Raw genomic sequence first — 13,377 nt, forward strand, 5'->3', positions numbered from 1 at the left:
TAACTGGGAAATATTTAACAAAATAAATAAAAATGCAGTGGACAATGTTGTTTCAGTCATAGGCAACTCTTTGTGACCCCATTTAGAATTTTTATGGCTGCGATACTGAAGTGGTTTACCATTTCTTTCTCCAGCTTATTTTATAGATGAAGAAACTGAGGCAGACAGGGTTGAGTAACTTGCTCAGGATCACACAACTACCAAGTGTCTGAGGCTGGATTTGAACTCAGGAAGATGAGTCTTCCTAACTCCAAGCCAGGTACTCCTGTGGACTGAGCTGTCTAGCTCCCCTGATGGGAGAATATAAATAATATTAATGTGTGGTTTTCTAAGTCGAAATGCTGTAGGTAGGGAGTTTCAATTTGAATTTGATACCACTGTTCTAGACCCACACAAACTGTTGCTTCCAGCAGTGCCCTCCTCTATCTGTATTTGGTCTCCTACTCTCAGAGTTAACTTGCTAGTGAGGTGAAACATGGTAGAGTTTCCTAAAAGAATATTTTTAGGGAGTAAGTCAGCAAGCAGGAGAATGAGGCTTTAGTCAAGGCTTTTCTGGGATGAGAAGGAAGAGGATGTAAGGGTAAAGAGGAAGAAAAATCTGGAGTTTTGTTCAAGACTTAAGTGAGGTTTAGAGAGTGACTGCTATGTTTAGGAGTTGCAATTGGAGTGATCAGGGAAAATCTCAGTGAAAAGAGATATTTAAGCTGAGCCTTAAAGAACTGATATGATTTAATCAAAGCAGAAAGAGAAAGATACTCCAAACTGAGCAGAGAGAGTGTGAGAAAAAAAAAAAAAACTCAAGATGAGCTCAGACAGTCTAGTTGGCACAAAGGACTCTCACAGAATAAGAGGAAATAATGACTCAATTATATATTATTCAAAGATATCCAAAGCAGTTTCCTCAGGACAGATTTAATTCCCATTTTTTAATATGAAAAAATGAGGCTAGGTTAAGGTAAGATTAAGTAGTGTCAGAGTTGGGATTTGTACCTACATCTTGAATTCTTTCCACTACAATACAGTTGAATTTATTCCATGGGCGGTAGGGAACCATCAGAAATTTTTGAATAATGATAAAGTATCAATTTAGGAAGAATAGATTGGTTGAGGGAGGAGTTAGAATCCGAGACACTAGATAGGAGGCTGTTAGAGTGGTTTAAATATGAAGTAATCAGAGTTCCAGCTGGAATACTACAGGAATGTAAAGGAATATTATAAAGGAATAATGGTAAATGTATTGGTGACCTGCTGGATGTGGAGGGAAAGGGGAGAATCCAAAAGTGAGTTAACATCTGGATGCTAGATTTAAACTTTTTTTTAACTTGGATTGCAGAAAGCAGCTAATAAAAGTTATTAACTACAGAGGCAGTTAATAAAAACAGTAAAAGATATTTAGTGGCTTTGAGGCTTTTTAGACTTACACTACAAAGCCATTGTTCTGTTGCTCTCTCTTACTTTTCCTTCAGTTCTTTGATTTCTAATTCCTCTCTAAATTCTAAAACATAGAATGTCCCCACAAGAAAATTTCCTTGGTATAGTGCCATGAACATAGAAGGTACTTAATGAGTGTTTATTGAATTGACTTTTACATCTATTCAATTGTCTAGCACTGTGCCTTGGTATATAGTAGGCACTGAATGTTTTTTCACTTAATGAATGAGTTTATTTCTTAAATTTACATTTTCACATATATTGCCCAAAGGCAGAATGTACCTTTGCCATAGAAATACTATTAAAGATATCTTTAGTTACAATTCTGGGTCTCAATTGTCTTGAAAACCAAACAAACTAGGTGGTTGAATCCCTATGTTCAGCTAACAAGAAGTTGAAACCCCTTAGTTTCCTAGATAATAATCTCTTGAAAATTGAGAATTAGCTATTCTTTAAAGCCCAATTTGTTGAATAGAGAGTAATGAAGTGGCAATTTAGGGGAAGGAATTGTTAGAAAAGGATAGATTGGTGGAGGGAGGATTTGGAATCAGGGAGGTTGGTGCAATAATTTAAAAATGAACTAATCAGAGTTCTAGCTGTAGCGATAAGAATGTAAAGGAATATTACAAAATTAAAATTTGCCTCTTTTAAGAAATCATTCTTGATTAATCATACTCTATTTGATTTTTCTCTTGCTCTAAACTCCTTTAGTGCTTGAGTATATAATCCATTTCCCTGGCATTATTTTGTTCATTGCATATTTGTCTTATTGCTCCAGCTGTTTAAATTTAAAGTTCCTTGTAGACAGATGAGTATGTCATATGTTATATTTCTTATGCTGAAGGTCCTCTAGTGTTTTATATAATAGAAACTCACTAAATAGTCATTATGTTAATTATCAGCAAGAGTTCACTGAAGAGTAGTGCATCTGTGTCATTATCTTCTTGTTGATCAAATCTTGACATCAAATGAAAATAAATCACTCATCTGACATTTTTCTTTTTTTTCTTCCTTTTTTGGGGGCTTCCTTTAGGTAGAAACAAGAGAAGATGAAGAACAAAACATCAAATTGGCAGAAATTTTGGAGCTCTTGGTTGCAGCTGGATATTTCAGGGCAAGAATTAAAGGCTTGTCACCCTTTGACAAGGTAAGAAGAAAATCTTTTATGTCAGCCTAGTATAGATGATACTGGGAGTAGAAGATAATAGCCATTTTACCTGCTGTTTTTCTGTTTTCTATTTGCTCCTCTGCTCCATCCCCCAGCACCTGATAACTATCAGTTGCTTTAGAAGTATTCAGATTTGTCCATTTTCTTTACATAATGCCATTCAAATATATTTATTGAACAATTTTTATTTTCATGGTAGAATCTGACACTTTGAAATGCACAAAGAATCCCAAATCATGGCTTCTTCTCTTATATAAATTGATCAAGTTGGGTAGGTACATGAGAAATTAGGAGACTCTTTAGACGCAGAAGAGATCTTAGTCATTATCTAGTCCAGTGTTTCCCATCTTAAGCTATACAGTAGACAAATTTAACTCAACATTTCTGTTCTTTCTTCCTTTCTCTCTTCCCCCTTTCACCCCCTTCTTGGACTATCTTTTTTTTTTTTTTCTTGTGCTTTATTTAATATTTTTATTTTCCACAATTACATGTAAAACAATTTTTTACATTTGTTTTGAAAACTTTGGATTCCAGATTCTCTCCTTTCTTTTCCACTCCCTCAATGAGAAGTCACATTTGAAGTTAGGCAAATTGTTTTCATAACAGTAATGTTGTGAAAGAAAACATAGATCTCCTCCACAAAACCCTTAAAAAATAAAGTTTAAAAAAATGCTTCAGTCTGTATTCAGTTCTTTTTCTGAGTATGGATAGCATTTTTCAACATAAGTCCTTCAGAGTAGTAGATCATTGTATTGTTGAGAATAGTAAAGTCATTCACAACATATCACTGATCTGTCTTTCAACAAATATTTATCAAGAGCACATTAAATATGAGATAACTGTCCTAATTATGTTATTAAAAATATAAGTGTAGCCATCACTTAATTTGTTCCTATAAGGTTAGGAAACCATCCAATAAAAATAGCATATGATTAAGGTAACTTCAGGGCCTTTGGCTAAAAGGTTTTATAAAGAAACAACCTCAGGTAGGAAGGGATTGCTTCTTATGGTCTTTACCCCTAAATTAGCCTTGCCTCCATTTTCCTTTTTAATCTCAATCTGAGCTAGGTCTGTATTCTAAAGTGTAGGGTTAGGTAGGGCAGAGAGAGCCATTTATTTCTATTATTGATGTAAATATTTAATTACTCTTACCATTCAGGCCCTCCTTATCCCTCTTAGCATAGCAGAGACAGGGATTAATTTTCTTTTTTTCTTCACTTTGCATTTCCCCTATCTTCCACTACACCCCTTTCTTCTTCCCCAATTCTAAGGGCCTTATTAACAACTAAAGATGATAAAATGAAAGTTTCAGATAGTACAGAATTATTGTTTTAGAGTATATAATCTTTTCCTCAAGTATCTCTAATTTACCAAGTCAGCATGACTTTCAGGGCTAATCAGTCCCCCTTTGGAATAACTAACTTCTGGGCCTAGCTGTACCCCCTGCTGAGCTACGATGCTGCCTGTGAAGAATTCCCAACAAGTATCTCTTGAGACACCTCCAGTATTACTAGTGATGTACTTAAAGCACACTTTTTCCTGGTCTTAGTTTCCTCAATTGTAAAATTTGTCAGCTGAGATGACCTCTGAGGTCCATTCCAGTTTTGAATTTATCCTAGCATCCAGAGATCAATGTACAATTGAGTTAAATGAAGAAAATCTAAATGTGATTTCTGGATTTCAGCCATAAGAGTTCCTGGTTAGGGTCATAAAATTTCATCCAGGGATCCAGAATATTAACTTTTGTCACTGAAAGAGAAAGTGGTAAAGAGCCAAAAAGTCCGCTTTACTATATATATATAACTATTGAGAGATAGCATCAAAAGTTAAAAGACATGGCTTTGATTTCTAGTTTTAACACTAGTTTTCTGATTCTAAATAAATTACTTAATCTTAATAATCCTCATTCCTGCCAATAAAAGTATAATAATACTTGCACGACCTTCTTCATAGAGTTGTTGTTAGGTTGCTATAAGCCAGAACAGATCAGGCTAGTCTGATAATATAAGTTAGAGGTGGGAATGAAATGAAACACTTAATAGTCCAAACAGTTAACAAAGGAAGATTTAATGAGCTACAATTAGAACTGAACATTCAGTAAAGGATATTCGTTGAGCATATCCAGCTCCCCTGTCCTGGTGTTCGTCAGGTTCCTGGTTTTTAGACAGAAACCTGAGAGAGATGGTCCTAGCCCCTTAATTCCTGGTGGTTTTTATACTAAGGAGACCAAGAAAGGAAGTCAGCCACATAAACCTTAAAGACAATTTTAGAGCTGGTTAGGGGAAAAATAACCTAGTTACATGTAGCAGGACCTTAGGATAGCTCTTCCACTGTGGAGAAAGTGTTTTTTGGCACCTTAATGCATTCAGTAAATATGAATTAAGTACATTTGATCAGTTTTTGTTGTCATGCAGTCACTTTTCAGTCATGTTCGATTCTTCATGACTCCATTTGGTTTTCTTGGCAGAAATACTGGAATGGTTTGCCATTTCCTACTCTAGCTCATTTTACAGATAAGGAAACTGAGCCAAATGGATTAAGTGATTTGCTCAGCGTCATTCAACTAATAAGTGTCTGAGGCTAGATGAAGAAATGGAGATCAAGAAGGCGAAATTACTTATTTCAAGATTCCATTGTATCATCTAGCTGCCCCATTTGATATGTAAACAAATACCTATTTACTAAGTTCCTTTTAGGGTGCAGATAAGCGCAATATGTCTACCTATATATCTACCAATATAGTACTATATTTAAGATAAATAAGCATATTATAATAGTCACTCTAGTTGAGGCCTATATATAATAACTAACAATATTAAGCAATAATCCTTTAGGACTTCAGAGAAAGTGAAAATAATTTTCACCTCGAATGGTTAAGAAAGGAGAAATGTGAGCTGGTTCTAAAAGGTTGATTAGGACTTAGATGGCCAGAGAAGAAAGGAGAGACATTCCATTCTCAGGGTATAGCTGTCAATAATGACACAAATTCATTTTATCTGAACAAATTTTTATTATCTGTTATATGTAGTGCATTGTGCTCAATGTTGAGCATACAACAAAAATGAATCAGTCACACCCATTCACAAAACTCATGTTGTGTCGGGGCAAACATAACATCATGTAGATAAAGCGTAAGTGGATAGACTGACAGTAGTGAAGAGATCAATTTGACTGAAGTGGGGAGTTTTGTAGTGAAGTAAGAAGAAAAAATTAGCCTTGATTTTTACAGGTCTTACTTGCCTGACCAAGGGCTAAAATTTCACTTGAAGGCTACAGTGATCATTGAAGATATCTGACCAAGAGTGCTACAGTGAAATAACGTAAATAATTCTTCTTCTAATCTTTGCCACTCATATAGTAGATTCAGATTGTCCCCAAAGCCTTAGTGCAGTTTTAAACTAGTAAAGTTCTCACCAAGATTTTGGAGACATCATATGTTATATACTACAAAGAGTATAGATGACTAGTTGCCACTTATTCCAGCATTTGGAGAACTTAAAGAACGTGTTCTTCTGAGTAGCATCATCTTGATGGAAGTTACAGTTTCTCTAGGATAGCCATGTAAGTCAGGTAAGAGAAAAAGGAAAAGATTGACAAATGAGTGACTTTTGGACACTAGCTTTAAAACAAGCAGTAAAGCAGCTCCATATAAGTGGAGTAGTTGGTATTTTATATAATGTGATTTGAAAAATTCTGTGATCCTGCCCCAAAACATTTCTTACATTTAAGTACCAAAATATATGAATTATCACATGAACTGGATCACCTTAACAGTACACTGTGAATTCATTCATTGTGGCGTCTTCCTTCTTCATAATTTTGACACTAACACAATGTAATTAGCCAAGCCTAGGAATGACCTTTAATTCTGCATTCTAAGAAATTTTTAAGGCATTCACCCAGACCTATACAGTACCTGGTTAAGTGCATAACAGGTGCTTAAACGAATTTGTTATTGAATTACAGTGCATGCAATTTTTAGAGGCCCAGTAAGTCAAATATGATAATTGGGCATCTTTAGTAATAGTATATCTTTATGGAAAATCATATTTCTGATTTTACTGTCCCTTATTCTAAAACCTAAGAATGAGCCACCTAACCAGAAAAAGGGAGAATGACCATCTAGAATAATAGTAGCAAAGTAATAGATGTATTTGGAAGTTCTCTCCAGTAGTTTTTGGAAAAAGATATATGATGAGATCAACATTACAGGTTACAATCCATCCATGATTCTTCATTCTGTCCTAACAAAAACAAGGACAGTTTTTACTCATTGGTCACTTCTCCTGAATACAGAGTTCAGCCCTGCCACAGGAACAGACACCTGGGACCAAGGGGTAGTGATGCTTGGTGTCAGTATCACTCAAACAGGTGCTGCAGGTTCCTGGATTTAAATTGGGCTATCACCAAGCTAAAGGATGAATGCCCAGGCAAAGCCATGAAAAGCCACTCAAGCCAAGTGAGAGTGTTGATTTAATAGGTGAAAAGGATAATATAGTTCTATTGGAGATAAGCACATGATTGGCAATTATAGAGAGAGTATGATATAGCCCATTTGTCCCACCCTCTGATTGGTTGATTACATATCCCTTGGATTATATTCTTTGGCCAACCCTGGGAAGTACATATCTCCAACTTTGGAATCAACTACATGTCATTTCTTATAGCACAATAATATTCCTTGTAATCTTATACCGCAGCTTGTTTCAACATACTTCAGTTGATGAGTATTCCTTTGATTTCCAATTCTTAGCCATCACAAAAAGAGTTGCTTTAAATATTTTTGTGCAACTAGGTCCTTTCTCCCTTTTTTTGATAGACAGCTGAGACAACTGGCATTTTAATTTTTCCTCTTATATCTTTTCCTTTTTCTTATGAACAAATGTCTCCCTGCTCAGGCTCTTTGTGTTCCTCCAGAGTAGGCCCATGACATAGTTCTTTTTTTATCTCAATGTCCAGGAATAGTTCCATAAATATATGTTGAGTGACTGATTTTAATCCATGTTTTGGGTGAATTATAACTATAATAATATAATATATTATATTATAATATATATAATAATATATAATATAATATAAGAATATAAGTATAAAGACGCATGTCTTTATACTTACACATAAATACATAAATTACACATAAATACAGAATATACATAGATATTTTTTAAAATAATATTTTAATTTTTTCCAACTACATGTAAAGTTTTGAGTTCCATATTTTTTCCCTCCTGACCTATCCCAAGATGGCAAACACTCTGATATAGGTTATACGTCATACACAGATTATATAGGAAGTTAATAATATTTCTGACCTCTCCTTAGCCCACCACTACTCCTTCCATCAAAACAGAAAAGGGAAAATAATTTTTTTTTTTATGTTTTCCAGGTAGTAGGAGGAATGACTTGGTGTATCACTACTTGCAACTTTGATATAGACGTTGACTTACTGTTTCAGGAAAACTCTACAATAGGTCAAAAAATGTAAGTTCCTAATTGAGTTAGCTATGAAGTTATCTGTCCTGAGTAATACTTCTTATTGACTAGAGGGAATTCAGGTTGTATTGGGCAAATTTGGTTTGTGTAACTCAGAGTAAAATGGGGGTCTCAGATACTGAACTCCCCAAATCTTTATGACCATTTGAACACATAGATAACCAAAATCTCTATGAGCTCTTCAGCTGAGAGGTAAGAGACTCCTCTAGAGTGGATTGGAGTTCACTGGGGGATTTGGAGAGTACAAGGTAGAAAGGGTTAGGAGATGGGTATGGGGAAGGAAGTTTTTATCCTCCCTATTAATCTTTCTCAGAAATACACTTGCCTTTCTATTTTGATTTCTTTCTGCCTAAGAATACCTTCTCACTAGATTGCTAAGAATCTAGCTTAATCATCCTCAAGTAACATAATTGAGCCTTTGATATTTATTGATCAGAAGTTGATTCTAGTTCTTTCTGTCAGCTAACTGACCAGGTTTCCTTAGGCAAGTCACTTGTTTCTGAGCATCATTTTCTCCAACTGTAAAATGAGGAGCTTAGACTAAATGATCTCTAAGGTCTCTTCCAACTCTAACATTCTATGGTTTTATTTTCCCTTGAATGCTACAGATAATCCCAAAGCACTGAGTAATCCAAAAATCACCTTTATCTGGCTTTGGAGTGTATTATGTGATTGATTAATTTATTCAACAGATTTAACTTCCTAATTATTTACTGTTGAGGCTAATATTCATTCAGTCAACATTTATTAAGCATCTACAATTCATTTGGTAATCCTTGAGCTCATTTCCACTGATGTGAGAATCTCCTTTAAATACAGAGACTGGCACCATGATAGGCTCTTAGTAAATACACTTGTCTTTTTGATGGTGACAAGTTAGCAAGTAGCTTATTTTATGTGGTGGTAGAAGAAGGAATGATCCTGACAATAAACTTTACCTTCTGGACCCACCAATCCCAAGAGGGCACCCACCTTCCACGGTAACCTTTCCCTCCCTTGATGCCTCCTAACCCATTTACTGTCTGTGGGTTTATGTCTCTTTTAAGCAGGGTTTTGCCCTTTTCAGGTTTGCAAAAGAGTGAAAAAATCTATAGGTAGTGTTGCTATTTGGGAACATAAGGCCCTCTTCTCCTGTAATGCCCAGATGTTAATGTTCACACATCATCTCTAAACAATAATTCTTGCAGCTCCATTAAGGGTAGGAGAAGGTCTGAGTGGTGGGATCCATTTGGATGCTGAAGTATTAGAGCTGCTGTCATAGGATATTTAAACAGAGGAAAAAAAGACTATTCCTATTACTGAGAAGACCTTATTTAGGCATGATGGATCACTGATTGAAAGTAAAAGTCAGATGAGTCTTATAAAGGTGCGAAAGGTACTGCTTCATTTTCCCCAGTGTGAATGTCACTGTGTTTCCTCCCCAGTAATGCTCAAATGTTGGTGTTCACCTGATAGAAGTCAAGACTCTTAGTTTGTCATCCTGCCTTTGCCATTTCATTGTGAACAAATCATTTCTTTGGGCCTCATTTTCCTAATTTGTAAAATGAAAGAGTTAGAGATAATTGTCTCCAAATATTTGAAAGGCTCTCATATGGAAGTGGGATTAGGCTTATTTTGCTTTTTCCTAATGTACAGAACTAGAAACCATGGGGAAAATTATAGAAAAGGAAATTTAGGTTTGGGTTAAGGAAAAAATTCCTAATTATTAGAACTATCTGAGTCAAATGGAGATGTTTCATTTCTCTTCATTTGAAATCTTCAAGAACAAGTAGCAGTCAGTATGACTTCCCAGGTCCTTTCCAATTTTGAATTCCTTCAGTTTCTTCCTTCCAGCCTAATACCTCAGCTCTCCATGCTGTCGGTGAGGGTACTTTTAATAAAATGCTAAGAACATTAGCTATAGAAGAAAAACATAGGATTTCGAGAAAGATACTGGGAAAGTATGAAATAGCTTTGTCTGATTAAAGAACCAGGCAAATGTATTGCCCCTCAGAAGAGTCTGGGCAAAGATTGCTTAAAGGCCAGGAAATGACAATGAAGTTCCAGATCCTTGTTTGTTTGTTTGTTTTTTAATTAAAATTTATTTTCTTGTTTATTTTCATTTTAAGTGTCATTCCAGTGGTACTTTGTCAAACTAAGAAATCTGCAGACACTAGAGGGAGCTTTCCTCTTGCTGAACTTGAATGTATCTTTTAACCAAAAAGAAACACCATCACCCCCCAAAAAACGTATCTCACATAGATTGTTATAGAAGTACACTTTAAATTGTTGAAGACTGATGTTGTTCATCAACTTCAAATCTAGAACTTTTGGTTCTAGAAAACACCTCTTTCAAGCAAAGCTATCTTTAAATTATTAAAGAAAGAAATTACACATTTACATGCAAATATATGTACATATACATCTATATAAGCAGAGATTTATATTCAGTTTATCAGTGTCTCAAACAGAAAATGGTTTTCTCTCCCTCTCCTCTCTCATATCTGGAAAAGATTCTCAAGTAGGAGATTCCACGATTTCCTTTAGTTCCCATTATGTCATGTCTCTGCCAGTATATTCTTCCCAAAATTGACCCCAAACCATCCTATTATAAAGTCCATTCTCTCTTACCTACTGTGAATATTATTCCAAAACTATCCAGAAATTAATCAAAAGCCACTTATTGTCTCTTCATCCTTTTCTTGTTTTTTTTTTTTTTTCAACAGTGCCTTGACAGAAAAAATTGTATCTGTCCTGCCAAGGATGAAGTGCCCCCACCGCCTAGAGCCCCATCAGATCCAGGGGCTGGATTTCATTCATATATTTCCTGTTGTTCAGGTAGGAGCCTTCCTGTACATTAGAGGATGAACCCCGGATTTCTTTGGCTTAACCTATACCAAAACTGATAGTGCCTTCTCTGTGACTTATGAATGAGCACGTGGTAAATTAATGAATGAATGAAGTGAGAAAGCATTATTAAGAACTTATCATATACTAAACTGTATTGAACACTGAGAATACAAATAAAAAAGCAAGATCCCTGTTCTCAAAGAGTTCAGCTTCTAGAACGGGGAGACAATACATACAATAGGTTTCTATGATCTTTAGGGCACAAAGCAAAGCAGATGATGATACATCTTCTACAATGTTATTTCAAATGATTGAAAACCATATTCTTCTATAATGCTGACTCATTTTACCATGCCAAGGACTTTTGTGGAAATAACTTTTTTTTCCCAGAAGCTATAGCACCTGATGATGCAATTGCCAGGCCACATCTCCTACAGGGCTCTCTGTTTCCCAGGATGGTGGAAGTGGGGACTGGGCTGGGAGCAGGGCTGGTGACCTGGAGACATTGCTCTTCTAGGAGCTATTGGGTTAGGTTGAGCCATCTTCAAATGAGTAAGGAGCGAGGTGATGGCAGTGGTTTGATTTGTTTGGTAGATAAATCTTTCTCCCTTAGGATGCCTTGCTTTTAACTAAGCTGATTTTCCTGCCCTGTGAATCACAGTTGGTAGATGGTTGGTCTTTTTTATCTATAGATTGATCTTGTGGATGATATCTACAGAGACTGTACTGCCAACAGGACTAGAGCTTTTGGGAGACTGTGATTCCCAGAGTTCTGGGAATATATAAGACTATATATAGTCTTAGAGAGTTGTTGAGAACAGGAATTTAAATAACTTGTCTGGGATTATTTAACATATCAGAAGTAGAACTACAACCCAGGTTTTCTTGACTTTGAAACTAACTCTTTAGTTACTGTTCCTGAGTCAGACTCATGGTACACTGGGCCCAGGATTCACTATCTGATAGGAGCACTAAAGGTCTCGTTTCAGGAGTCTTGGCTGTGGTTCCTTGATGTCAACTTCAAAAAGCTACTGAAAACATCCTTATAATTCTTTTTACAAAAAAAGTTAAGGCAAAGATGTTAAGCTTTCTGCTAATGGCTTTGGAGTGTCTTATAATCCAGTAGAGCTTCCTGGGGCTGGCAGACTTTGACTTCATTTTGAAGAAAGAGAGATTGACAAATGGAAAGGAGTACTTTGTGTCTTTTGAAAAGTGTGGGAAGAATCTCAGGAAAAAATGGAGAAAACTAGTGGTATCAGGAAACTTATAAACTGGAATGGAAGATGATAATTTATTGAAAAGAACTGTTAACCAGATAGTCATTCTCTTGCCCTTGTATTGATCTCCTAGGATGGTAGGTTATAATCTTTTTTTTTTAATAGCTTTTTATTTACAAGTTATATGCATGGGTAATTTTACAGCATTGACAATTGCCAAACCTTTTGTTCCAATTTTTCCCCTCCTTCCACTCACCCCCTCCCCCAGATGTCAGGTTGACCAATACATGTTAAATATGTTAAAGTATAAATTAAATACAATATAAGTATACATGCCCAAACAAGTTATTTTGCTGTACAAAAAGAATCAAACTTTGAAATAGTGTACAGTTAGCCTGTGAAGGAAATCAAAAATGCAGGCAGACAAAAATAGAGGGATTGGGAATTCTATTTAGTGGTTCATAGTCATCTCCTAAAGTTCTTTTGCTGGGTGTAGCTGGTTCAATTCATTACTTCTTTATTGGAATTGATTCGGTTCATCTCATTGCTGAAGATGGCCACGTCCATCAGAATTGATCATATAGTATTGTTGTTGAAGAATATGATGATCTCCTAGTCCTGCTTATTTCACTCAGCATCAGTTCATGTAAGTCTCTCCAGGCCTTTCTGAAATCATCCTGTTGGTCATTTCTTACAGAACAATAATATTCCATAACATTGATATACCACAATTTATTCAGCCATTCTCCAATTGATGGGCATCCACTCAGTTTCCAGTTTCTCCCCACTACAAGAGGGGGTAGGTTAATCTTAACAGGGATGAGGAAGTAGAACTAAGTGAAAATTCCTATAAGTCTGTATCAGTGCTCATAGAATATACAGACACACTAGAAATGCAAGTTTCTATAGAGACAAAGTTGTGTGTGTGTGTGTGTGTGTGTGTGTGTGTTCCACAGCTTAAAGTTTTTAAAGTATGGGAAATTAGATAGGATTTATCTACCCAGACAAATCAAACCACTGCCATCCCTCCCTCCTTACCCATTTGGAGATAGCCTCACATCCTAATCACATAAGCCTTTGGAAGAGCAATGCCTCTAGGTCACCAGCCCTGCTCCCAGCCAGTCCCCACTTCCATCATCCTGGGATAAAGGAGCCGTGTGGGTGGTGTAACCTGGCAACTGGATCATCAGCTGCTATAGCTTCTGGAAAAAGAAAGTTATTGCCACAAAAGTCCTTGGC

General features: G+C 35.9%; 1 protein-coding gene across 2 annotated transcripts in view; it reads left to right on the top strand.

Annotated features, from left to right (window-relative positions):
• The window catches only part of CCDC93 (coiled-coil domain containing 93), a 120,390-nt gene that overhangs the window by 4,234 nt on the left and 102,779 nt on the right, over nucleotides 1-13,377 (top strand). For both annotated transcript variants that reach the window (XM_051985761.1, XM_051985762.1), the window contains exons 2-4: nucleotides 2,465-2,578; nucleotides 7,986-8,080; nucleotides 10,798-10,909. In XM_051985761.1, the coding sequence (XP_051841721.1) occupies nucleotides 2,465-2,578; nucleotides 7,986-8,080; nucleotides 10,798-10,909 (321 nt within the window). The remainder of the gene's footprint in view (nucleotides 1-2,464; nucleotides 2,579-7,985; nucleotides 8,081-10,797; nucleotides 10,910-13,377) is intronic.

This window comes from Antechinus flavipes, chromosome 3 (genome assembly GCF_016432865.1).
Source record: "Antechinus flavipes isolate AdamAnt ecotype Samford, QLD, Australia chromosome 3, AdamAnt_v2, whole genome shotgun sequence".
NCBI lineage: Eukaryota > Metazoa > Chordata > Mammalia > Dasyuromorphia > Dasyuridae > Antechinus > Antechinus flavipes.